At 29.4% G+C, this 26,279-nt stretch overlaps 3 protein-coding genes across 3 annotated transcripts; all 3 read right to left on the bottom strand.

The window, feature by feature from the left end:
* Nucleotides 1–13,890: 13,890 nt before the first annotated feature.
* On the bottom strand, nt 13,891–15,127 carry LOC101508937 (zinc finger protein ZAT3). Its single transcript, XM_027331663.2, has one exon. The coding sequence runs from the start codon at nt 14,988–14,990 to the stop codon at nt 14,022–14,024; it is 969 nt and encodes a 322-aa protein (XP_027187464.1). The 5' UTR covers nt 14,991–15,127; the 3' UTR covers nt 13,891–14,021.
* A 1,563-nt stretch (nt 15,128–16,690) lies between these two features.
* Nucleotides 16,691–18,379, bottom strand: LOC101497689 (uncharacterized). The gene is made up of 5 exons (XM_004491583.4): nt 18,224–18,379; nt 18,051–18,131; nt 17,784–17,975; nt 17,577–17,701; nt 16,691–17,499 (listed from the first exon to the last, which is right to left on the bottom strand). Exons 1-5 carry the CDS (start codon nt 18,311–18,313, stop codon nt 17,304–17,306), a joined length of 684 nt encoding a protein of 227 aa, XP_004491640.1. The 5' UTR covers nt 18,314–18,379; the 3' UTR covers nt 16,691–17,303.
* An 851-nt stretch (nt 18,380–19,230) lies between these two features.
* On the bottom strand, nt 19,231–24,798 carry LOC101497360 (protein DETOXIFICATION 45, chloroplastic). The gene is made up of 14 exons (XM_004491582.4): nt 24,338–24,798; nt 24,077–24,252; nt 23,847–23,999; nt 23,400–23,578; nt 23,134–23,269; nt 22,030–22,126; nt 21,843–21,943; nt 21,204–21,367; nt 20,915–20,986; nt 20,642–20,758; nt 20,447–20,542; nt 20,235–20,356; nt 19,883–19,940; nt 19,231–19,549 (listed from the first exon to the last, which is right to left on the bottom strand). Exons 1-14 carry the CDS (start codon nt 24,613–24,615, stop codon nt 19,538–19,540), a joined length of 1,761 nt encoding a protein of 586 aa, XP_004491639.1. The 5' UTR covers nt 24,616–24,798; the 3' UTR covers nt 19,231–19,537.
* Nucleotides 24,799–26,279: the final 1,481 nt, after the last annotated feature.

The following is a 26,279-nucleotide window of genomic DNA, read 5'->3' as shown; positions in this document are numbered from 1 at the left end:
CCACAACAATTAATAAATAATTTAATTTTTCCAATTTACTATATATTCAAATTACTACAAAATATTATTATGGTATTGGTGCAAAAACAAATATATTCTAATTCACTATTGTTTGAGTTATCAAAATTTTAATTCTCGTCCTATTATTATGGTTATTATATCAACAAAATATTATACAACACTCAAGTAAAATTTTTATACAATTTCATTTTAATTTGATTGCAAAAATAAAAATTATTAAACGTTAAAGCTTTTATTTTAATGCGTAATCGTAAAGCTTTAACTACATGAATCAGAAGGAAAAAAATCAAAACCAAAACCAAAATCCTATATAAAAGTTATGATTTATATTGTAACTTAGGGAATAAAGAAATATGACAAGTGGTTATGTGTTCACTATGAGCAATAGCTGGTGGATAAGATGATGAAATAAAAAGGTGGGCCGATTGATTATTTTAAATTGATATATCTTACCTCCCTTTTATTAGTAGTTTTGCATTGCGATATGATATAGTAAGGTGTAATGATTTTTTTTTTTATTTGGTAAAAAACATGTGAAAGTATACTCTGTTACAAATAACCAAATCATCTTTAGTCAAATATTTGATTGGTTTTAATAACGTCAAAAATATATTTGACTTTATTTTTTAATGTTCTCGTATCCTCCCATTTTTTGTATGCATCAAGACTTTCTCCTTGGCGATCTCAACTAACACATTTTCATTTGATTCTTTGACGTCAAAGATGGAAACCAAATGAGGACACATTCCTAGGCTAACATGTATCTTTTTCCTTTTCAAGAGTAAATTGTTTTATATGTACTACCCTAGAGGTCAACTCATTAAGATCATTGCAGACCTTTCCGTCAATTTACCTTTCAACTAAGGGTGCTTGACACTTAAGGCTATGGATGCATACTCAATTTCAAGAAACTTGACATAACACATCCATGCCTTCTTTCTAAACATTTCTACAAATTTTACAGCCAATTCATCTACTTGTTGTTTCAGATTCATCTAGTCGGCTTTTGTAACTTTAGGTTGGGGCCAATAAAATTTATATGGAGGAATTTCTCTACGTTCTTCGAAGTTTGAATAATTTTAGGTGGCAAATATGAATACCAAATGTTAAGGTTGCTCCCGACAATGATAAAGGGTGACAATGATCCATGCAGCTGAGACTCTTGCTTGCTATAACATAAGTGCATACGTTAACTGTACTCGTGATTAGAAAACTAAACTTTTTAGCAATGTTGTGTTCCATTGGACATGTCAATTTGTTGTTGAAATTAAAAATTGGTCGAATGATCAACTAACGATCCCCTTTTGCTTCAAATGATTACGACAAAGAATAAACTTTTTCTATTGGTTGTGAGTTCCTTAACTCATTCAAAGAGTGCTAAGTACAAAGATGAATTTTTGTGAGTTACTAAACTAATGAAAACATAAAGCAGAAAGATAAATGGATAAATTGCGAGAGAAAAAAAAATGATAAGTTTGATTGATAATGTGTTTACGATAAAGTATAAAATTAGTATATATTTATATACAAATTTAGTTTCATTGGCCAATGCATTGCGACCTAAAAAATTTAACATTGATTTGCCTCAATCGACTAATTTCACAAATAGTGCATCTTTTTGTATGTTTCTGGTTGTATGTGGTGCCCCACCTTTAGTCTTGATTTATTTCCATTTCGTTGTGTGATAGTTTCCTCCATCTACGAATGTTTTTCCACACACTTTCAACCTCCATTGAAATGGTCTATTTTGTTAGTGATGGTTAAAAACAAGGGACATTGGTCTTTATAGTCAATATTATTATTTTCAAGTGCTTTGGACAACTCTAATAATGTCACGAAAAAAATTGGCACGGCTTTCTTAGAGCTTCTCGAACTTAAAAATTGGCTTTCTTTAACTGAATCACGAAAGTAGTCCCCCCATTTTACTTCTTCTCAATTTTGGTCCCTCAAACAAAATTTTGGTCTGAAATTTGACGAAGTGTCATTTTTTAAAGCCGCACTACACCATTTATGATCATAGATTTCAGGTACAATTATTGCACCACGAGATCTTGAGGCATGGTGTGACTTAAATAAATGCAAAAAAAAAAAAAAATGAAACTTCATCAAATTTTAGACCAAAATTCTATTTGAGGGACTAAAACTAGGGAGAAATAAAATGGAGGGACTACTTTAACGATTCAGCTAAAATAAGAGTACAAAAACTGCAATTAAGCCAAAAAAAATCAATTAACCCATAAATTCAACATTTCTTACTTTTTAATTCCTTTGTCTTGCATTTAAATACCTAAACAACATTTAGACCATATTTAGTTGTTGATGATTCTCAACTAATACCTTATAATATTTTTAAGTCTCAACACATAAATTTAGTAAAATTTATTTAGTTTCAAGAAATAAACAAAAAGTGTGTGTTGAAAAAAGATTGAAGAGAGGTATTGCGTATCTAATTCTAAAGTTATAGAGAAGGATCAGTGTAGTTTAAGTGGTGACTTAAGAGGAAAGCATCATGAACAAATTTTACTTTGAAGGGATATTTGTATAATGGCCAAAAAGGGTAACATTACCTTATAAATGTCGAAGAATGAAAGAGAATATAATATATAATAATTATAATGATTGAAGGGGGAAAGTGTGAATAGTTACTAAGCAGCTTAGGTATATTCTGAAAACGGTGTGGAACTATTTTAAATTGGAAATTCCATAGCTTTGAATATCCAATGTGTTATTGACACGTACTTGAACCTTCCCACCCAAAACCCACGTAACTAAAATAATGAATAATTTTGTGTTGGTCACTTTCTTGAATTGGGGTAAGTATATTAGTGTTAAGTCACTTTTAAATGTCATAAATGCTTTTCGATGCAATGGGAAGCCACTATATCATTCTACTGTGTGAAAAAAAATATATGAAAGAATTTGAAAAAATAAATAGTGGTACAAAAGTGAGGATATGGGATAGTTTTTTTAGTATGGTCGGCGAGAGTTTTTTTCTTTTTATTTAAAAAAAACTTTTTAACAATAATTTTGAAAAATACTTTTAAAACCCATTAAACAGTTAAAAATAATTTACAGTTGGCTCCAATGACACTAACCTCATAATAATTTTATAACCTTACCACTTTTCATCGTATGATATGAAAAACATATACAACATTACAAACATAACAATTTTAAAAGTTTAATTTTTTTCTTTCAAAATTTCTTTTTTTTTTCCACTCAATTAAATAAGGGTGTAGAAAAGTTGAGTATTTTACCCAAAAAAAAGTTGAGTATGTATAGTTTAAGGGAAAAAAAAATTGTTTTAAAAGAATAATAAGAAATGTTAATAGCAATTTTACAATTAAAAATTATATTTTAAATCTATTACACCCTTTAGTTTTTTTTTCATTCAAACAAATGCCAAATTACTTACAGTTTGTTTGATTTTGCTATGGGTTTTAAGTTATTTAGAACCCTTTTTAAAAAAATAGTCGTGAGAGTGTATTTATTTCATGTTATTTTAGATTCCTATGTTTGTAATTATAGAGTTATTAATTTTTTGGTGTTTTAATAGAAACAGGGGAGACATTTGTATGTGAGATATACAGAGACAAGGAAGCTTTGGAAGTTAATATTCCAATGCTATAAGATGGGAGAAGAAGTGGTGGTTTGATGCATTTGGTTGGAATTGAAGCATTTTAATGGTAAAATGACAATCCAACCCCCTTATCTTCAAAGTGTTTGCTTATGGCTTTGTACCATATATTTTAATGAAATTTGAGTACTCATTTTAATAAATTTTCTTATAAAACAATGTTGAGTAAAAAACAAGTTATTAAATTTGATTCATGCTCATAAAAGATTCCTTGAAAACAGATAAGTATTTATATTTTCATTATTTTATTCCTAGAGGAAAGATCAAGGTGGAAATAAATCTATATGTAACTACTAAAAGATATCCTCTTATAATAGTTTTCAAGAATTTTATAAATGTTATCCAAACATCTTTTTTAAAAATATCTAAGAATATAATTTATATCGTTGTATTCTATGGAAAGTTATTCTCATTAATAGATGTAGAAAGCTTGAAATGAACAGCCCCTAGAAAATTGTATTTTTAAAACAATTTTTCTGTTATGTTTTTATTTTTAAAACAATGGAATATTAAACAATTGATTTTGTAAAAAAAATAATAAGCAATTATGTAAAATAGTTTTAGTGTTCTACAACATAAACTAATCAAAGTGTTGTTGGTTTTTTAATTTTTCTCTCTTTTATTTATTTTTTCTTTTTTGGTTTTCCTTTTGCTTGCAAAGTAAATGTGACCGTAAATTTGTGGTAAAAAGATATATATTTAATTATAATGTCGTGGATTTGATTTGTGCTAGTCCCCTAAGAAGAAAGTAAATGTAAATTTGTTTTGTTAATATTTTATGTGTTGTGTAAAAGTAGATATTAATTCAAGTTTTACATCGAATAAGGGAACAAAAAAAGTAGTTATTATAAGTACGATTAATTAGTTTAAATTTTATTCACTGCAACAATTCTAGTCTTTTGAGTGTAGTTGAGAAGGTTTGTAGTTTTTTCATGCAAAAATTTTAGTTCGAGAGAATATATACATTTTTTTGATGGTAGCATAAACTTCTCTATAGGGCAATGTCCAATTCAATATTTTACAAAGAAACGTGTGAGAATTTGAATGAAGTGATATAGGTTGTCAAAGTAAGTATTCATCAAAATCTTTCATCGAGCTAAAGTTATGTGAAGAAATGTGAAACTTTGAAAGAAAATAGGGTATGATGTGTCAAAATTAGTATTCTTCTAAATGCGACATCAAGTAACGTAAAGAAAAGAGAAGTATGATTATTATAAAATATGGATAGTTAGTTTAAGTTTTTTTGTTGTTGCTGCTAATAACAAAGTTTTATTAAATGACCAAATTGGTCGAAATGACATTAGAAGAATCATTACAAATTAGAATGTCTAATCAAGAAAAAGAAGATTATATCACAAAAATTGAAAAATATTGAGTGAGCTTGAGTAATATGATGAACTTCAAGGTTCATATACCGAACCTTTATACATGTTGCATAAATGAATATAAGTATTGCCTCGATGAATCATATGTCCATTGCACTTTAGAATCAGATTCAATTAACATATGTTTGAGATTGAACAACTTGGAGGTTTGGTAGGATTTTTCACAATTAAGTGTCAAGAGTATTTGAAGAAGTAATTTTACGAATAAAAGCCCACACAAATTTACCATGTTCCCACCACATGTCAAACTCCCATTACTGGTAAAATGTGATCCATCGACAACAACTCTAGTTTTTCCATGCAAAATTTATGGATGAGAGAGTTTGTAATTTTGTGTGCAAAAGTGGTAGTTTGAGATGGTTTACTATTTTTCCATGCCAACAAAATTGTATAAAGAGAGTTTACAATTTGTCCTTGTAAAAATTGTAATTTAAAATAATAAAATATTTTATTATAAGATTATAAAATAGTTAAATGTCAAAGCACAATAAATCTAAGAGTTGATTTTTTTGTAGAGGTTTTTCAAACAATATAAATTATAAGATACTTCATTCATTAGACTAGGACACCATTCTTTTATGATTCTGATATAAAATGTTGTCATATAAAAAAGTACATCATTTTGAAATACATATAACAGTTATTTAGATTGGTATACAAAATGGTTCATTTCTAAAAATAAAAATAAAAATATAATTTTTATAATTGTTATTTTAAAATTTTATTTGATGTACTATTTTAAAATTAAGAAATATTATAAATTCTTGGACAGTTTTTTATTGATTTATGTATTGTTAGTTCCAATATTATTATGGTTAAAGTACATCGTTATTTTCTACATATAAAGAAGAAGAAGAAAAAGAAGAAACCATTATATTTTGGCTATGGACACTTTAGAGCCTCATGAATCATGATGGTGACAAGGATTTAGAGAGAATGTGTTTTTTTATGAGCGCAGTTGAGTCAAATCCCATAGATAAATAAGAGAGGGAATAGTAAAATTGATCTGTTTAAAAAGTTCACATATAAATTTGGTTTGCCTTTTAACAAAAAAGAAAAAGTTTGATTTGTTGCTTATTATATGTTTTCTTAAGTGTGAATGAGTCTCTAAATAGATATTTGAATTTACCATGAATTTGATAAAATTAAGGTAGTTATTATAAATGTTTATGATGATTTTAAAGACATATTTAAATAATTATATATAGATATATTTGTGATAAAAAGAGGGTATTTATGCGGTATAGTTTTATAATAAAAAGTAAAAAGGAGTGTTGAAGTGAATAGTATTAAAATTAAAAGAGCAAAGCCGAAAAGCATTATAGATATCGACATCGCTACTCTGTTTGATGGATTATTATGTCATTTGATGTAGAAATTGTAAGCGGCGAACTGCTCATAAACTTTGTAACAAAATGTATTTATTTATTTATTTTATTATATGGTTTCAATGAGGTTGACCCCTCCACTTCACTTCACTCAACCAATCATTTTTCTTAACTGACGTTATAACCCCACTCACACGCCATCCATTCTTATTCATACCTCATTAACTATTTCTCTTTATCAACTATCAACCGGATTATTTACTTCTACTTACAATTGTTCACAAACCATTTTTTTGTTCTATTAAATTCATTCCAAAAATATTACTTTAGTCATTATTAGAATTTGGTGCACAAGATCTACACAATTGGGAGTAGTGCATATGTAGTATATATGTCGCAAAGAAAAAGTAAAAAAAAAAATAGAATATTTAATTAATAAATAAAGAAATAAGCAATATAGTATGGTTTAGTTTGTGGACCAGTTGGAAGGTGCTTACAAGTTTCCTTGGGATTTCATTCTTGACTTTCTCCTCGAGTTCCAAATTCTCTCAAATCGTAATTATAGATTAGGCTCTATAAACTATAGATATGACATGAACACATAATTTTTGTTTAGTATTAAAATAATGAATAAAATTACTCTGAATAGCAGTGCAACATGTCTGATCAACAGGAAACCAAATTAAACTATAATTAATTAATTAAGCCGGCAATCAGTGTTAACAGGATCTTCTTAATTAAGTGTAATATATATATGCATGGTTATGAGATAGGCAATCGTAATGTTTTAGATTCTCACATTTAATCATAGATACAGTTTGGTTATGTTTTAGATTTCCATATCTTATATAGGGATGTGTTACTCAAAATCTTGTTTTATTTTTCTAATTTTTTCTTTTCTTTTAGCTATAACATTATAATGTATAATTAAGTGGTCTATATCAATCACGTGAAATAATAATATTATCACTCCAAACTGCAAATTCATTTTATTCTTTTTTATTCCAGATCTAGTTCCTTAATAGATGTTTTTTTTTTCTTTCACATCGTTTACAACTTCATCATATCATATTCAAATGGTTGGGTTTACCAGACACCCATATGTGTTACTTAGGGTGGTTGCATCTCAATCATATATATATATTCTTAACATTTTGATTGTACTATGCCTTTTGTTGCAATGTCACCAATGGAAATGATATAGATTTTTTCCTCTCAAAAAAATATTGACTATTATTTAGTACTATATTTTTTGCTAAATATGGGTCTCTCTTATAAAGTATTATCCCATTTTTTGTAATCTCTCTCAAATTTTCTACCGCGTTATAATTAATGTTTTACTGAATTATTATTATTATTATTATTATTATTATTATTATTATTATTATTATTATTATTATTTAGTATAGTTTATATAATATCCTATTTCATCTATCTCATGAAGATCAGCAGTTACTAGTATTTTATTAATGTATATAAATGTTTTGATGTCCATAAATATTATAGGAAATGTTTTGGGAAATGGAAATGATCTTTACCCTTCATAGATATATTTAAATTTAAAAAATTACAAATTCAAGGAATGTATTAGTAATTCGACCAAATTAACATTATAAAATGTTAATTATTCTCCATTATAATAATTATAAACTTGAAGATATTAACTTAAGAGTGATATATATAATATCAATTATAGTTTAGAATTGGATTTTTTTTAATATTATATTAAAAATTGAAAGTGTGACACTAATAATTTTGAGATAATATTTTTATAAATGTGTCCTTAATTCCTCATAGACGGAAATAGTAATCCCCTCTTAAAGAGTAAATATTGAATTACAATATCACTCTTTAATTTTGTCAAAAAGAACATCAATTATTAATTTAATACTTACCAATTTTTTAATTCTTGGATATAGTCGATGAAGTTCTATATTATTTTGATGCAAATTGAAATTCCATATTTAAATTATAGGGATGTATATGTAAAATAGAGGAAGTGGCATACTCTCGGGAGTGGAGAGTAATATCATATGGCATAATATTTTTATGCGTTTAGACACACAAAAATTAGACACCTTTTTCTAATAATAAAAAATTACATTTTAGTGAAGTTTAAACAAATAATTTGATTTTGTGAGCATAGCTAGTAATATATATCCTTGGTCTAGTTGCGTGGATAAGACGTACGGTATTGGATTATTAGTGAATCATGATGATATAGAGAATCAGCTGTAGGATGTTTTTTCTATATGTCGATCATCCTCGTATCGTATCGTAATCATGTTTAATTTGTTTGAAAGAAGTTGCACAAATACTTGCAATTCAAAATACAAATTATAATCAATTGCTTCATGTTGTAGTTTTTTTATGTGAAATATTAATAGATGAAATCCGGACTTAAGTTATATGAAAAATCTAATTTAAAAAGAGTAGTTCTGCGGAGAAAATCTGAATAACATTTTAAAAAATATATATCAATGCTCCTTTTAGTCTTCCCATAATAATGTATAAATAAAATATTCAAAGGGGCCCATGCTTTGGATATTAGTGAATCTATATTACATCTGCAATAAAGATTATGTAGTTTGTATTTTATTAGGAAGAAGAAAATTGGGTCTACATGGTTGATTTAATTTGTTTTATTTTTTTGATTATTTGTTATTATTAAATAAAATAATAATAATATTTGAAGGGACGTGAAATGGGCAGGTGACTAAATAACAATGAAGAGGATTTGATTTATGAAATGAAGATACTAAACAAAGAATAATTCGTTTGGCTATAGATTCTAAACGACCCTATTCACGAGCTGCGTATCCTTCACTTTGTTCACCTTTTATATTTGATGATGATAGTAATAATTATAATATCCAAATTTGGTAAGCCGAAATACGTAGCGTTAGATATTCAGAAAACACAAAAAGAGTATTTTGGTTCTTAATTAACTACATCAATTATTGCACATTAAATTAAATGGTGCGTGACTCTTTTAAATGCACTAACCATAGGAGACATGAGGTCACTTCTTGTTATGCTGCATTGTTATATTTGAATAACATAAATAAAGGCAATGACGAGGTCTTTTCAATTGGAGTAAAAAATTACGGAAAAATAACTGTGTAGTTCTATAACTTTATTAGGAATCTTAATGGAAAAGATATAACATCAAAATTAAGATAAATTTTATATTTATATAATGAGAAAATATATAGAATATATAATGATATAACTCTAAATTTTATATTTAACTCTAACAAATAATATATTTATATCTATAATAAAATTTGTAGGTTTTTTCAATTGGAGTAAAAACTCAAGAGATATTCAATTTCTCAAAACAAATGGATACCACAATTATTATGGTTTTGATGTATAATTTCTAAGATTTAATTGTAATTTTAATCTCATATTTTAACTCATTTATAGAATTAACATCTCTATTTTATTGTTTCCTTCCAAGTTTTGGCCCTTTAGTCAATTTTTTTTCTTCCCAAATTGATGATATGCCATATTTTTAATACCACTACTGGGTAGAGCTATAAATAAAGTTACAAAGTCTCAAGTCTCTTTTCAAAAATCTCATGCTAAACCCTTAATATTAGGTCACCTATTGAAATAAATATTTTAAGATCCCGACACATTATTTTTTGTGGGCTTAGGGGGTTCATAGGCTCAATATTTTGTTAATTGAGATATTTTTTCTGAAAAATTTTCGACGTCTATTTTTTTTTTTTTTGAAAAATTATCAGAATTTTTTTTAAGAAAATCTAAAATATTTTTTTCTCGAAAAATTTGGTGAGCAAAATCAAAAAGTTATAGAGACATTTTAATTTTGAGGGTCTTTTAAACTATAAAATTTTTGACCCCTCCAACATGCAGAATGAGATCAATAATTAGTAGAATTGTGAAATTGACAGCTCTACTAGTGGACCTTAACCATATTAGAAGCCCATACAATTTACAAAAAGATTTGTGATTTCTTCTCTCATCCCCTTATATTCTTAAATACACATATGTATTCATTAATCTGAGCATATAAATATATTTCTAAAATGATCAATTCAGATAAAAATTTGGGACTTTTAAAAAAATATAGGAGGAAGAAAAAGTTTACAAAAGTTTTGTGGCATAATGGTTTACATGCTTGTTAAAATCAATTAATTGGTTCATGGAGTCAAAGCCAACATGGTTTGGACTACTAAGCCTCCCATCTATATTGTAAACAAAATTTTATCCCATACCCCCTAATTATACATATACTTTCAAATTAGGAATGAAATGATGTTTTTCCCCTCGTTTAAATAATAAAAGTTCAAAAATTTACCATTTCTCATTTTAAGATTTCCATAACTCGAGCAAGTTTTTTTTTTTAAATTTCCGGAGAACTTGAATACAAATTTTCTGGTACACAAGATACACTCCGGAAAACTTGTTTGAAGTTCTCCGGTAAAAATATTTATATAAATGTTTGAACTTCACGTTTTCTATTTCAACACACATATTTTGCATCTTCAATTAACTTGAATAAATATTATTACCTCTCACGTACAATCGAATCATACTTCTCTGTTTATATATTTGTGAAGTCTTAGTAACATTACTCTTATCTCGGTCTTGCAATGAGAGTAATATGTGTCTCGGTGCAACATTATATTTTGCTAAGTCATGAACATGTTTTCTTTCTTCTTCATCTAAGTGTTCAACATATGCATGTCCTTCCAAAGTATCAAGTAATTCATGATTGTGAATTCCATAAATTACTTTAACTATCCATCATGAACTATCTTTTAATGATTTTGATCTAAGCTTGAGAGGACAATCATACTTTTTTGTTGAACTTCGAGTTGAACTAGCAGCACACTTGTATTTTCCTCCTTTGTCACAGCCTAATATTAATTTATTTCTAAGTCATTTCTCTCCCGTCTCTATATCTGATCTTCTGATAATAACAATAAATTTATTTTTTATACAGATTTCTTTTATCCATTTCACAACAGCATCCCTTGTATCAAATATCTGAAATAAAATAAATTATAATTCATCACAATAATATATTTTTACAATATTAATATTAATTATATTTATTCATACCTGATCTGTATCAAAAATATTTGTAGTATCGACGTATGTTTTATCCATTAATAGTAGCGGTTTATCTATATCTGTTAATATTTTAAAAAAACTAATAAAATTTAAAAAACTTAAAAAATAAATTTAAAAAAATAGTTTTGTACCGAAAAAACTTGTATATGAAGTTTTCCAAAAGCCAATTATGTACTGAAGAACTTGTCAATTAAATTTTCCTGTACACAACTTTTTCCTTCTGTATCGGAAAACTTCGTTTTAAGTTTTCCAGAATATACCTTCTGTACCGGAAAAATTAAAAAAAAAAATCCAAAAATACACTTTGTCCTGAAAATCTTATTAAAAGTATTGCAAAAGTTACCGGAATACTAGGACTTATCGGAAAATTTTTTTACGACTCCGGAAATGAAAAAAGGGTGAGATAAAAAATTAACTTTAGATTGTGTGAAATAGTAAAAAAAAAAATTTGAGAATATTTTTTATATTTTAAATTTATTTTAGAGGTACAGAGTAAATTTTTCTATTGTAAATTGTATACCAGATCCAGTTGGATTTGGGTGTTCTTGATCTCTAATAAGAGTGGGCTTAAAAAAATATGCACATTGGCCCGCGAGTTTATTTCTCTTGTGTATTTGTCTTACCAAAATTCATTTTGCTTGGTAGTTTTGTGCTTATATCTACATTTTCAACGTTAAAGTCACATGCATTTTATATATATATATATATATATATATATATATATATATAATAAGCTAAAAATTCAATTTAATCTCTGACAATTTCAATGTGATCCAATATTTAACAAAAATTAATACTCAAGTTCCAGACATTTCATATGACAAACAAACTAGTTTGTTTATTAAACTTGACCACAATTTGGCCTTTAGTTGATGACGTGTCCGAGAAAGATGGGTTAAACTCAAGAAATTTAACCTTCGAACTGTCCACATTATTTGTTGATTCTAGAGTTCTCAAATGTTTAGAATGTGAACCATACCCATTATCCTCAAATGATGTTTCGAACTATCTTAATTAAATGATTTAATCAATGTATTCTTAATTGAGACATCAGTCACGCACTTCCTCAAATAATTGAGAAGTTGCAGGCATAAAGGGAATCCTCCTCCCTATCATAGTCATAAAAGATAGTGTTTACGTTAACGAATTAATTTTTCTATAATACAAAATTGTTAGTAATTTAGTTTAAATGTTAAGTTTTGTTAAAGACTACATTCAATCACATTGAAATTATAAGAGACAAAATTTAGTTTTTAGTACGTAATTTTAACGTTGAAAAAGTATATATAAGCACAAAACTAACAAGCAAAAATTAACCTTTTTTCTTTAAAAGTAAAAACGTTATTTTTTTTAAACCAGTGTCAAAATAGTTACGATTTAGATGCATAAAATACATAATCTTAAAGTCATGAAAACACAATTTCTTGAAAAACAATCACAAGGTCAACATAGTTTACTAGATCAAACCTCCATTGGAGCTAAGATATATGGATTTTACTATCCACACATATAATATAATTTATCATCTAAAATAGTAGATATAGAAAAAAAGTTCAATGGGATTTAATAATAGTGAATAAGTGCAAATCATAGATATCAAATTTCCTTATTCATTTAGTCAAAGCACAGGTCAATGCCACTTAATTTCTTAAATTTAGAGTAAATTTTTCCACAAAATATTAGTTTATAAAGAAAACATGTGACAATTACATACAGAAATATGTCTAAAATAAAATATCAAAATATTATTATCCATTCCTACTATTTTATCTCGCACCATGTAGCCTTCGAGTGAAAGTGAAAATATACATATTTTTACTTTAAAAATACACAAAAATATCAAAATTTAGATGTCATGATATCATTTCTCTTTTAACTTTTAACTAGACTTGCGATTAGAAAGAGGAGGGGAAAGAAAAATGATATAATGAAAGAATCTGAAAATTGTACTATTTTATTCTTTTGTGCTCCATTCTATTCCCTTATTCTAACAATTCAAATATAACCTTAGAAAAGAGCTAATGATATTTTTAGTCGTAGAATGGCGGGTGTAACTTGTAAATATATAGTGAAAGCGCCGTTAATTTTCATCCAAAGAACGGGAAGAAGACGAAATACAAAAAGATTGAAGAAATTGATTAATGTGTTACTATCCCTCCCCAACAAAATTAGAAGGTGACGCACCAAAACATATTGTCACAATGTTAGCTTTGAAAGCAGTACTATGAATTTTTTATCCCATTTTAAAAAGTGACATGTTGTTACTATGTAATGAGTATATGATTGGCCCGAGTGATTTACAATTAGAGTAACAAATTAAGTGAGGCCTAATATATATATATGAAAAGGATAAGAGCAAATTAAAGCAAATGAATAAACATATATATAAGATATAGATGAAAAGTGAGTCGAATTATAATTGATGAATGAATAGCGTTGGCATTACAGAAGCGTTGTGAAATGAAATCGTTAGTATTGAGTGAAGATGGAAGTAAGTAAAGTGAGCAATCAATAATTGTAAATAATAATAATAATAAAAAAAAATTAAAGTCCCAACCTCAAATCAAGAGTGGGAGGAGAAGAGGAAGAAGATGAACAATGATGATCATGATCATGATCGGGAGGGGGAGGAGGAGGAGGAAGAGGGAAATTCAAGTCGAGATTAATACGAGAATTGTTGGATGGTGCATCAGTAGAAGAGTCGAAGGGTGCGGTGGTTTCCCCTCTTTCCCAATGACACCTCTTGTGACCACCAAGTGCTTGTCCAGTCGTAAATACCCTCAAGCATATGCTACACTTGTGTCCTCCTCCTCCTCCTCCTCCACTAATTTCATTATTATTATTATTATTATTATTATTATTATTATTATTATTAATAACCGCTCCTTCTCCTTCCACGTCACCATAACCGTCATCATGGTGTTCATCATGATCATGATGATCTGATTGTGTCCACGTCATCAGTTTTGTTGTTGTTGTGGAAGCGGTTGTATTGGCGAAGCATCCCTTGACATTCTTGTGACTAGCCCTGTGTCCTCCAAGTGCTTGATGAGATCCAAATACTTTGTTGCAACATGAACACACGAACTGACTACTCTCCATTGATAATAATGAACAAGAAGAATCATCCACCATTAATGCTTTAAACTTCCCTTTATTGTTGTTATTGTTTGGCTTTGAATTTGCAAGTAAGAGCAAACACGCCGCAACTTCGTGATCCTCCGGAGTCATATTCGTCTGTTGTTGAAGTTTTTTTCGTTTCAGATTGGGAGGAGGATTAATGCCTCTCCATTGACGCTCAGGATGGCAACGCATGTGACCGAAAAGAGCCTTCCATGACCAAAACTTCTTACCGCACTCAGTACACGAACGAGCAATGTTGTTACTTCCTTCGGGATGATCAGTTTTCGCCTTCCTCTTCTTTCCAGAATGGGAAGAAGAAGATGGATGTTGTTGTTGTTGTTCTTCTTCTTCTTCTGCTTTGTATTCATCACCACTATCGGACTCTCTCATCGCATCTCTCTCTCTCTCTTAACCAACCAAAACTTTTCCCCCTATTCTGCCATTCCACTTATGTACACCCCACTAGCGGTTACAAAAACTTCAATTGGCGGTTTCTTCTTTTCTTTTTTATTTCTTAAATTCATTCATTCACTAATAATCCCACTCACACACTAAATATACACCTCGCCATTACTTATTCATTATTATTATTATTACAACTTTTGAAATAGTCACACAAATTCATTATGTATTAACCTTATTATTATTATATCCTATTCTGCATTTTTTATTTTTGCATGTAATCGCATTATATTAAAAATTAACACCTATTCATCAAAAATAAAAATTTAACAGCCCAAAAAACTTCTAAATTAATAAATAAATTTGAACATATATATAAAGCTAAAATCCAATTTGGTATGAGTATCTAATGGAGGGGTTTTTTGCGGTGTTGAAAAACTCTCAAAACGATATAAAAATCTATATAACTTGTTAAGGTTTGCACGGTTGTAGACTTAAGATATATTTTTGAATCAGAGTCGTAATCATAAATTATATTTCTCAAACATTGATTTTTAATGATCTATTGGGTGTACTTTGAAGTGGAAGAATGTGTCTCAAATCTTAAAGTAATGATTTTTGTGGTTTTTGTCTTCACTCTTTGTTTAATGAACGCCTTTGTTATTCATTTGATCTTTTTATAATAGTGAGCAAATAAGTTATTTATCAGAGAATATGTACCTAAGATATTTTTTACTATATCATAATTTTCTATTCTACTTGTATATTGAGTATTTTTATTGTTTGAATTGAATTTTTCTATTACTCTAATATGATTGATCACATTTTACATGTATTTAATCAATGAATTGTTAGTGACCAACAATAATAACTTGTCAAAAAAAAGAAAACAAAAATTTCCAATTCCAATGGGTTAACAGGTGGTGCAAGGTTGACCAAACGGCTATTGAGACTTAAAAGTGAACCCACAGTGGGGGCCTTTTTGTTACCTAATATTTAAGATAGTTTACCAAATAATTCTTCATTAATACACAAACTTTTATTTTAGATCTTAAAAATATAGGTACATAATGGTTCATGGAAAATCAAAGCAAATAGATTGAATTAGTTTGTAAATGAGGGGTGCATAAAAATTAATAAAAGAAACAACACGAGAAAAGTTAAAAAGGAAATGAGTACTTTATTGAAATTGAAAGCAAATAGATTATTAAATTGGATTGAAAATTAGTATATGAAAAATGGCGTAGGCAGTGAAAAATTGGAGGAGGCAGTGGAGGCTTGTTTGGAATAGCAAGAAATGAAAGACTTTTTTTTTCCCTGTAAGGCTAAAGTAAAGGCTTCACTTACTTTGGGCTTGGGCTCTGGAACTGAGCAGAGGAGTTGGTCCTTCTCTGAATTTATTTTCTAATTCGTTAGTTTATATTTGATCACCTAGCAAGAACCATAGCTTGTTGGGCAAACAAAAAAAAGCAAACCAAGCTCCATACCATTGTCATTTCCAAACTTCTTATTCAAATACATTTAAAATTGTAAATTGGGATTCGTCGTCTGTTTGTTAGAGTGATTTCAATACAATTTCTATTATTTTCCGATATTAAGTTTCCCATCAATATTAGCAAATGAGACCCATATTAATTAGGACATGAGACTCAAAATGTCATTGATAGAAACCGGTATGAGATGATGTATTTTGAACAATACCATATTTTATTGATAACAATTCTGGTAAGAAATGCTCAACCAAAAATTTACATGCATCACAGTACAATTATCAACAAAAACATTTCAAAGGAATTAAGGTCAGAACACAGTTCCTTCTCCAAGATTTCGAGAGCTTGGTCTCTCCCTCCCAATAGCCACTCAATAACTTCTTGGAAACCAACTATGCCTTTCCTTTATCTAGTCTTAACATAACACACATAACTAATTAACAGAATTATAAATTATGAACTTTATAAAATGTAACTGTCACAAACTGACCAAAGTCAGTTATGTGGCCTCCTCTCCTCTTGTAGTGTTTCTGAATGTGAGTTCAAACAGTCATGAAGCAATAACTAAGCTTCACTCAAATCATTTTTAGTTCTTAGGTTCACAATAACATTTTGTGGTCCTAGTACTAAGTGTAATCTGTGAGGAATAATGTGTTACAAATTCAGGATGTCATGTTCCTATGCAATATAATAATGAATCTTCAAATTTGTAGAAATATCTTTTGGCAGCTTGTTAACAGCCACCTTGTTCATAAACAAAATATTTGATAAATACTGGAAAAAGTTTAATTTGGGTTTATGATGGTAGACCTTAAATGAGTCCCCTGAGCTGTCCAGTTTGCAGTGCGTATTGGCGGTGCTGGGACAAGATGGGTGCCACCTGAACTGCCTCTAACATTGAAGCTAAGTCATGAGAAGCAAGATCCTTGTGTTTATTATTAGCTGCAAGCAGAATTGTTTGCAAGATTTGTAGGGGATCCCCATGGCTTACAACCAAAATTGCACATCTGCAGGATGTGGAACAGAATAAAATAAATTGATAGAACATTGAAATGAATAGTAGTAGTAGTAGTAAGGACATTACCCTTGGAATTCTGATTCCATAATGGCCATTGCTTTTGAGAGTCTGGCGGCAACATCCTTAACACTTTCCCCTCCTTCTGGACCTAAAAGAGGATCAATCTCATCCATTTCCCAAATATCTGCATACTGTTAATGTAAATGTCAATGAATGGAAAGAGTTTTGCAATTATGTGTTTTGAATAATAATGAGTTGATGAGTGGTACTTACTTTATCGTGAGAGAGAAGTTCAAAGGAAGGACCAAAGAAGCGCTCTCGAAGATCTAGGATAACCTTACACTGAGGGCCATCAAAAGGAATGTTCAATACAGATGCAACAACTTCAGCGGTGTGCTTTGTTCTTGAAAAAGGAGAGTAGCAAATGCGCACATCACCAACTGCTATATTATTAGCCTCTAGTTCCTGCTTTCCAATAATATACATAAATCATTCATTAATCAACTTTTCGATATCAACTTTTCAATATTATTATTATACCTTTTCGAATGAATTTGCAGCGACTTGAGCTTGATTTACGCCATCGGGTGCCAATTCGAATTCAGGGCGCATCCCATTTTCCTGTCATTTTATTCAAATTCAACCCCGTAAACCATCATTATTTATCATCAATAATCAAAATAATCAAATAAATATGGCTTCGGAATTTTAACCATCGACGAAACAATGAGTCCTCGCTCGTTGGGAATGCTCTTGCCATGTCTCACAACCCAGTATCTGTTCTTTAGTACCACACTACACATTCTTGATTTATTTCACCTGGAATTTCCCTTCTCTATTCAATCACAACAAATTCTCTATCTATATATATTTCACTTCAACGCTAATATTAAATATTCTTTTTAATAACAAAAAATAAATTACTTTTACTTTGTTTTATTTTCTAGTTTTTTCAAAATAATTTTACCAATAACTATTCTTTTATTTTTTCAAAAAATATTCTATTTATTAAATATTAAATTAGTTTAAAAAATATACACATACTCTTTAAAAAATATTGCTCTATCATCTATTTATATTATTATTGTGTTCATTTATTAAATTACTTTTTCAAACATATCGACAAACATGAACACAGATATACGATTAAACAATACATTAAAATAAATAAAAGGAAATACTTAATATTACCGAAGATTTATAAGACGAATAAAATGAATGCTATTAAATTGGAAGATTTATATAACAAAGCTCTAAAAAAGTTTTGTAACCATTAAACTTATATGAAACTCATTTACATGGTTATATATTATTAAATTGGATGAGTTCTATTTATTTTTACATATCTATTAAAATTTCAATTGTATGGATACATAACTATTACTATACTCTTAATTTTTTATTATATATTTCACTCAAAATTTAATTTAGTCTTTATAATTTAAAATTATTTGAATATATGATTCAACTTTTTAAAAATTATCAACTTACTTTATAGTGTATATTAAGTATCATGAGTTTATTGAAATAACTATTTGAATTTTTCATTTCATGTTTTATCCATTTTTGTGGAACCAAAATCTTCAAAAGAAGCAATAAAACCTAATTTTCTCGATAATTATAAAAGATATATGAGAAGAGACATCTATTATTTTTATTATAATATTATTCTTATTATTATTACTATTCTAAGATGTCTCATCTCAAATTACTATAGACATCTATAATACTATTATTATTATTATACCGGCATTTGATGTACATTGAACTTTAAGAAATGAACAATTTCTTTACATTGGGTAACATTGAAGGTAAAAAAGTACTACTTAGCATAATTGTAAAATATAACAACTAATTGAGAACTTAACAATTGATTGATCTCATTACAACGGCTTACGATGTGCTTCTAAAAACCATTTCCTAAATAAGCGTACCAAAAACCCAAATTCTAAGTTAACATCTAAATAGTGTATCCGATGCAGATCCTTATCCTGAAACGGTTTCATCCATATTCTCCGCCTTAACAATTAAGAGACCATCTGCAAACATGAGTTACAAGATTAAGGTGCCGGATCTAAGGTATATATACACACTACAGACTGTGAAGAGTATAACCATAATATTAATAACAGATAATTTATAGTTTGTTAAAAAGAGCAGAGAATTTATAGAATAGCAATGTTGTTATCCTCAGCGTTGATTAAAAGGGACTACACATGCACGTAACTTAATAGTATAAACAAACAAGAAGCAAAGATTAACTCTCTATATACGGGCACACCAACACTATCACCCCATATAAAATTATCGTTTCTCTTTTATTGGAAAAGCAGTCGCCAGATATATTAGGAATTATACAAATACACACTGACCTTTGCAATATGGAAATCCTTATGTAGAAACCACCAAGGACCATTCTTCGATAGTAATCTGAAAAGGTAAAAGCATGAATCATTCAACAAAAAAGAGATTAAAAAGGTACAGCTAGAAGATGCAATAATGGAGCCATGCTATCTTGCATCAGTAAATCTATGCAAGGAGAGGGTGCTGGTACAATCCCAACATGCATAAATTAATTATTCTAATCTAAGACGGACATATAATTGTGCACTAAGGTAGCCACCTTAAATGGATAGAATTACCTATTTGACATGAAAGAAACAACATGAAACATTTCTTGATGATACTTACATGCATGGATGCAGCATTAATTTGTAATTTTACCTGACAGAACCAGCTACTACACGAAGTGCCATGAAGAGACTCAAGCCCAGCCAAACACCTTGAAGGCCAAAATGTGAAGGGGCAAATACCAAAAATGTTGAGGAGACAGCTCCCACAAACATCTATGAAGCAAATATCATATAAATTAATCTTGCAAAACATATGTACCACAACAGAAGAAACACTGTAACAAGTTTGACAAGAAAACTTACCATGGAGAAAGCAGCATATGGGAAATCAGAAACACCATAATGGAGACCATCAAAAATATAAGCCAGTGCATTAAAAGGTTGTGAAGCACTAACAAACTGGCAACAATTACATCTAACAATGTAAACCACTATCTGAGGAGACAGAGAAATCAAAACAAATGCACACATAAAAAAAAAAAGCAATACCATACATACCAGCGCTCCAGTTCGGACAACCTGCAAAACTTCGAAGTCCTGGGTAAAAAGGGTAGCTAAAGATCCAAAAGATGCACCCAGAATTGCAGTCAAGCATATACCTGTCAGCAGTCCAATCTGAAAAGAGACATCATCAGGTTCTCAAACAAATAAACAAAACTTAATATTTAATTAACACAGTACACAACCATAACTTTCATAAATTGTAAGAATAGCTAATGAATACAAGGCTTCAAAGGCTCAACACTAATTAACAAAAAGGAAAACACTTACCCTTAATACAAAATGAGTAATTTCCTTCACAGCTTTATAGTCATGTCTGGATATAGAACTTGCAATTAGGGCCTATGAACAATAACATAGAAGCATAAGAAATAAAAAAGGCATATGAAAACAAGAAGACAGTAGTGAAGCAAGTAATAACCAAGCTTAAAAGAAACTAGGATGTTAAATTGTTAAAAAGTGACTCAAACAAACTGAAATCTTCACAAAGGTTCAATGATGCCTGTCTAAATAAAAGGTAAAAAATGAACATGATTTTAGATAATGGATGATTTAATACCTGACCAGATGCAGCCAATGCATCAGATAGAAGGGAAACGGCCAACCACACTTGCATCCATATCTGATGTGCAGCCATAGCTACTGGACCATGGCGAGCAGCCATTGATGTCCCCAATGTCATGGTTGTAAGAACAGCAAGTGTTCTTCCAAGAAGGAAACCACCTATAGCAGTCCACAGATCATAACTGAAACAACTGCATTAACCTAACAGAAAGCTAAATAATTTACGCACTACAGTAGAAAACAGAAATGTTCATGTGAAAATTGTTTACTGTCAAAAGAGAAAGATAATGCAAGACAGTACTGCAAATGCCTGGAGGAAACAGTATTGCATTTCATCAGGTGACAAAATGCTAAAACCAAGTAAAAAAAAAGACGCCTACAGAAACCAATTTGTTCTATTAATGGTACTCTAAATAGACAAGTTACAAACAGAAACCAGAAGAAAGAAGATAGCTTTTTTTTTGCATTGAAACGGTTGTTGAGATCTCGTTTAGCATCTTATTGTGATCTTCCCTATTTTTCTAAGGGAGAGAAAATTAGTTTATGAGAAGAGCCAAATGCACTCTTTGAACTCAGATCTTAGCAAACATTTAACTGAAATAACCAAGAAACTGAGAAAGCGATAACTCCTTACCAGACTTGATATAACTGCCAAATTGCAGGTTTCCCATTTTTGGAGGTAGTAACACAGCTCTCTTATTTAGACACCAGATCATCAACACAGTCCCAATATATCTGAGGCGTGAAAGTTCCATCATAATTAGGGTTAAATTAAGTCAAAAAAATAGAGAAAGAAAATAATACTTTTGAAAAGATCATACTGAGAGAGAACAGTGGAAATGGCTGCACCGGCTACACCCAACTTAAAGTAATAAATAAGTAAGGGAAATAAAACGACAGCTGAAAGGTTGCCAATGCCTGCAATTTCATAAATGTATTAGGACACGGATGCATGTGATATCATGAATATGACTTTAAATTTAACCATTCTTTGAAACACAGTAAAACAACAAGCACCCTTAAGATATCAAAACTAAATTTTTCTTCATTTTTCCATATAAGTTCCAACAAATTAAATATTATTTATACACCCGGTTCACCCTTCAGCAAACATACCATGGCCATTTTTTCCCTTAGAGTTGCATTCAGACAGGATAAAGGTTGGATAGGAAATAAAATTCAATAATAACAATTAACAAGAACAACGCCCATCTCAAAAGCTTTACACTTAACTTTCCATTTACATTATATAGCGAACTTAATGCATTATTTTATATACAAGTTCAGTGGTTAGAATAAATATGTTGTAATATGATTAAACAAAGTAGTCTTCCCATCTTTCCATGATCCATATCAAGTTTCCTATCTTGTAAAAACAATTCAGATAGCCACCCCCAGCTTTCTCAATCATATATAACTAAACTCTTATGCACAAAGGCATGTGTGACTTGTGTTAGCACTCCTTACGAGTTACTACTACATGCTTGCAATGTAAAACATTAGGCAGCAAGGCCACAATTAGGGATAACGAAATTTTCAATGATTTACGCGAGCTCGGTTGAAAGTTCAAAATACTTATTGTCTTAAGAATCCTGATTATTAGAAAGCCATTCAAAAGGCTAAAATAAAGTCAAGTTTTGAAGCAGACTATTACCTAAGGAAATGATGCAGTGATGTGATGGCCGATGGGTAATATATTTATAGATTTATGTAATCTCATTAAATAATAACAACAACAACTTAGTCATGAATAGTGAGAATAGTAAAAGCCTTCAAAAGGATAAGAAAATGTTGAAAAGTTTGAAGCATACAATGGCACGGCAAGGTATTAGACCATATGCAGAAGATAGACCCCAAAAACTATAAAAGATAGTTAGAAAGAAAGAAAAAAAAGCAAAGAAACACACATTAAACCAGAAACTTGCCTAAACATATAACAGGAGTTTTGGTATCCTTAAAGCCGCGAAAAATTCCTTGAAGAGCCAAAGAAAGCACAACTGCAGGAGCACCAAACGCTCTTAAAGAGAGAAATTTTTGTGCCGGAACAAGTGTTGGATTTCCCTGTTGGTTGATTATTAACAGAGGATGTTATAGACTTGTAATTCACAATTAAAAGAATCCTGCATTCAACTAAGTACAACAAATAGAGAGGAAAATGATTAGCGAAGAGCGCGTTGAAGTGAAAACATACTGCTGATACACCAATTATACGAAGAAATGTTTGAGATCCCAAATACAAAGCTAAAGCCTCGAAAATGCCGAGCCCTAGAGCTAATAGCAAAGCAGTGGAGACAGAGGAGAGTTGCTTTCGTTGATAAACTGCTTTGAAAGGATTACCATTGCCACTAATTTGTTTACTATCACCCTGATCTGCAGGGAAAATCAAAGGCCTTGGATAATGATACAAATGCAGTAATAATAATAAAATGATGTCAATTGCAAGAAAGCGGAAAATAGAGGTCTGTTAAAATTGTGCTGCGCTAGAATGTTATAGCATCATTATTTGACAATACTTTATACTAAACAAGGTATGGTGGAATAATTGCGATTTATTTGAATTCTGCAAAGCTATAGTGCGAGTATTTGACAAGAGTGTACTAGTTATAGAACAAAAAATGGTAAGAGGTTAGAAATGAACCTGAAGCAGAATCAGAATCAGGATTTTTAGAAATATTAGCCATGTCCTCAGCAACAAAAGAAGTAGCAACACTAAGAAGAGGAATATTGAATAGTTTTGAAATGATATTAAAGATGGAAACAGAAACACCAGCAGAAGCCAATTCCAAAGTACCTAATATGATGAAGAAATAGTAAGTGAAAATGTGTATAGCAAAAGGAAAGTAGAAAGAAAGAAAGAAAGAAACTAACCAAGTCGACCAATGTAAGCAGTTTCCATCAACTGTGCGATTGGGTCAATTGCTTGTCCAGCAAGGGCAGGCAAAGAGAGCGATATAATCTCACGTTTGACGTCTGAAATTGAATTTGAGTAACCTTCTTCATTTTCATTTTCATTTTCATTTTCATTTTCATTGACGGATAATTCACTGTCACAAGTTGAAAGAAAAACAAATGACAAAAAAATAAAAAGATAGATAGATAGATATAACGAATAAAGAAAGAGGAAGTTACGGAGTGATTTGGGTGTCATCGTGATGAGAATCGGTGAGGAGAGAGTGTTGATTAAGGTGAGAAGGTGGAGAAGCAAAACATGGTATTGGAAGCAGTGAAGAAGCGCGAAGGGTTACAAAGCGGGAATTAGAATTATTCTTCTTCAGTCGAACTAGTAAGCTGGGACCTATTACAGAATTTGAACAACCTCTACTACTACGCCTTTCGTTGTATAAGCTGAAACCGCCACATTGAAGAGAAACAGAAGCAGAACCTCTGTTCAAATTGCCAACCTTCATCCCTTCAATTCAACGCAACTCTCTCTTTGTTTCAGATTTTAAATTATAATAACAATAATTTTGATGATAAGATTATACCTCCTTGCTTGCTTAGGTATCTACTAGCCTGGGAAATGGCTCACTAACACATTGAAAATTCATTCATCCGATTATCATTTTTTAATTTCGACCAATCTAAAATTATTTAATCATTTTAATTCATTAATAAATAAATAAATCTCCAACCTCCACCGAAAGCCCACAGAATGCCCGCGAACTAACCTTTTCTGCGTTACCACGTTGAAATTCTTCACTTTTATTTTTATTTTTATTTTTTTTACCTATAATTAAATACATTTTTAATTTCTCTAAAATTTCATTATTTTATTTTTATTTTTATAAAGTAATTTATCGACTTTTTATTTTTTTATACATTAGAGAGTATATAAGGAGTTTAGGGAATCTATTTATTTATATATTAATGGTGAATGGTGGTGATCCACATGAAATGAAAAGAGACTAACTAACAAATGCAAATTTACATTTCCAATTTTCTGGAATACTTGGTTCGGAATAATCTATGGTTACATTAGTATTGCGAAATTTCAAAAAAATGTAGAATGAAGCATCTAGAAAATACACGTAATCTTCCACGCCTATTACTTGCTCGTGCTATTTGCAACATTGGCAACCGTTATCTTCCAACTACCACTTGAGTGTTTTACTCCAACATTTATACTTTTACTCTAACATTTTATGTAAATTATTATTTTCTATCAGACTAAATTCAATTTTAATTCTGAAAAGTTTAAGATTTTAAAAAATATATGTTTTAAAAATTTTAAACTTTATGTATCGAGATTCTTTTTTTAAAATTTTTTAAATCCATTTATGAACAAAATTTAGAACATGTGTTCCAAAAAATTAGAATTTTGTGTATTAGAAAATTTATAAAAGTTTTTTAGAATATAAATATATTTTTAAAAAATTCAAAAACATCCATGTCTAGAAAAACTTTAACAAAAATTTATAAAACACAAATGTTTTAGAAAATTAAAATTTAAAAAACTTAAAAAGAAAATTCTAAGATCTATATAAATGTAATACTGAAATCATTGATGGACCTTTAAAAAAAAACAGATCCAATTAGAATTGAGTAATGTTCAAGAGATTCTACTTCATTGGTAATTATTGAAATACAACTTTCCTGGGTGAAAAGTGGTTGATGATACCATCTAATTTTGATAACTAAAATTGTAGATTCAAGTTTGAATGAATTGGAAAATGGAAAATTATAAAATAGAAAAGGAAGAAACAAACTTAAAATTAATTGACATAAAACATTGAATATTACTAGCAATTATTTTTGTTCATCTAATTTTATTCTTTTCTCAATTAAAATAGTGGGTTCAAATTTAACTGTAACATCTAAATTTTTTTCCTTCTCTACATTTTAATTTAAATTTTAAATTCATGTCTATCTTTCTCTCCCACCATATGTTCATCTTCCTTTCTTGCAAACCATTATTCACCAAAATTATTTTCCCACGAACACTTCAATTTAATTGTTGATTTGAATTTTCCTGTTAGAAGAGTTGTAGTTCTGTTAGAGCACCTAAGCACTTAACGGATGCATAACTTTTTTTAATAGAAATATTAAAAAAAAAAAAAAAAAAAAAAGGAAA

Source organism: Cicer arietinum, chromosome 2 (genome assembly GCF_000331145.2).
Source record: "Cicer arietinum cultivar CDC Frontier isolate Library 1 chromosome 2, Cicar.CDCFrontier_v2.0, whole genome shotgun sequence".
Taxonomy (NCBI): Eukaryota; Viridiplantae; Streptophyta; class Magnoliopsida; order Fabales; family Fabaceae; genus Cicer; species Cicer arietinum.
The sequence above is the reverse complement of the archived record's forward strand: the minus strand, read 5'-3'. Positions and strand labels throughout refer to the sequence as shown.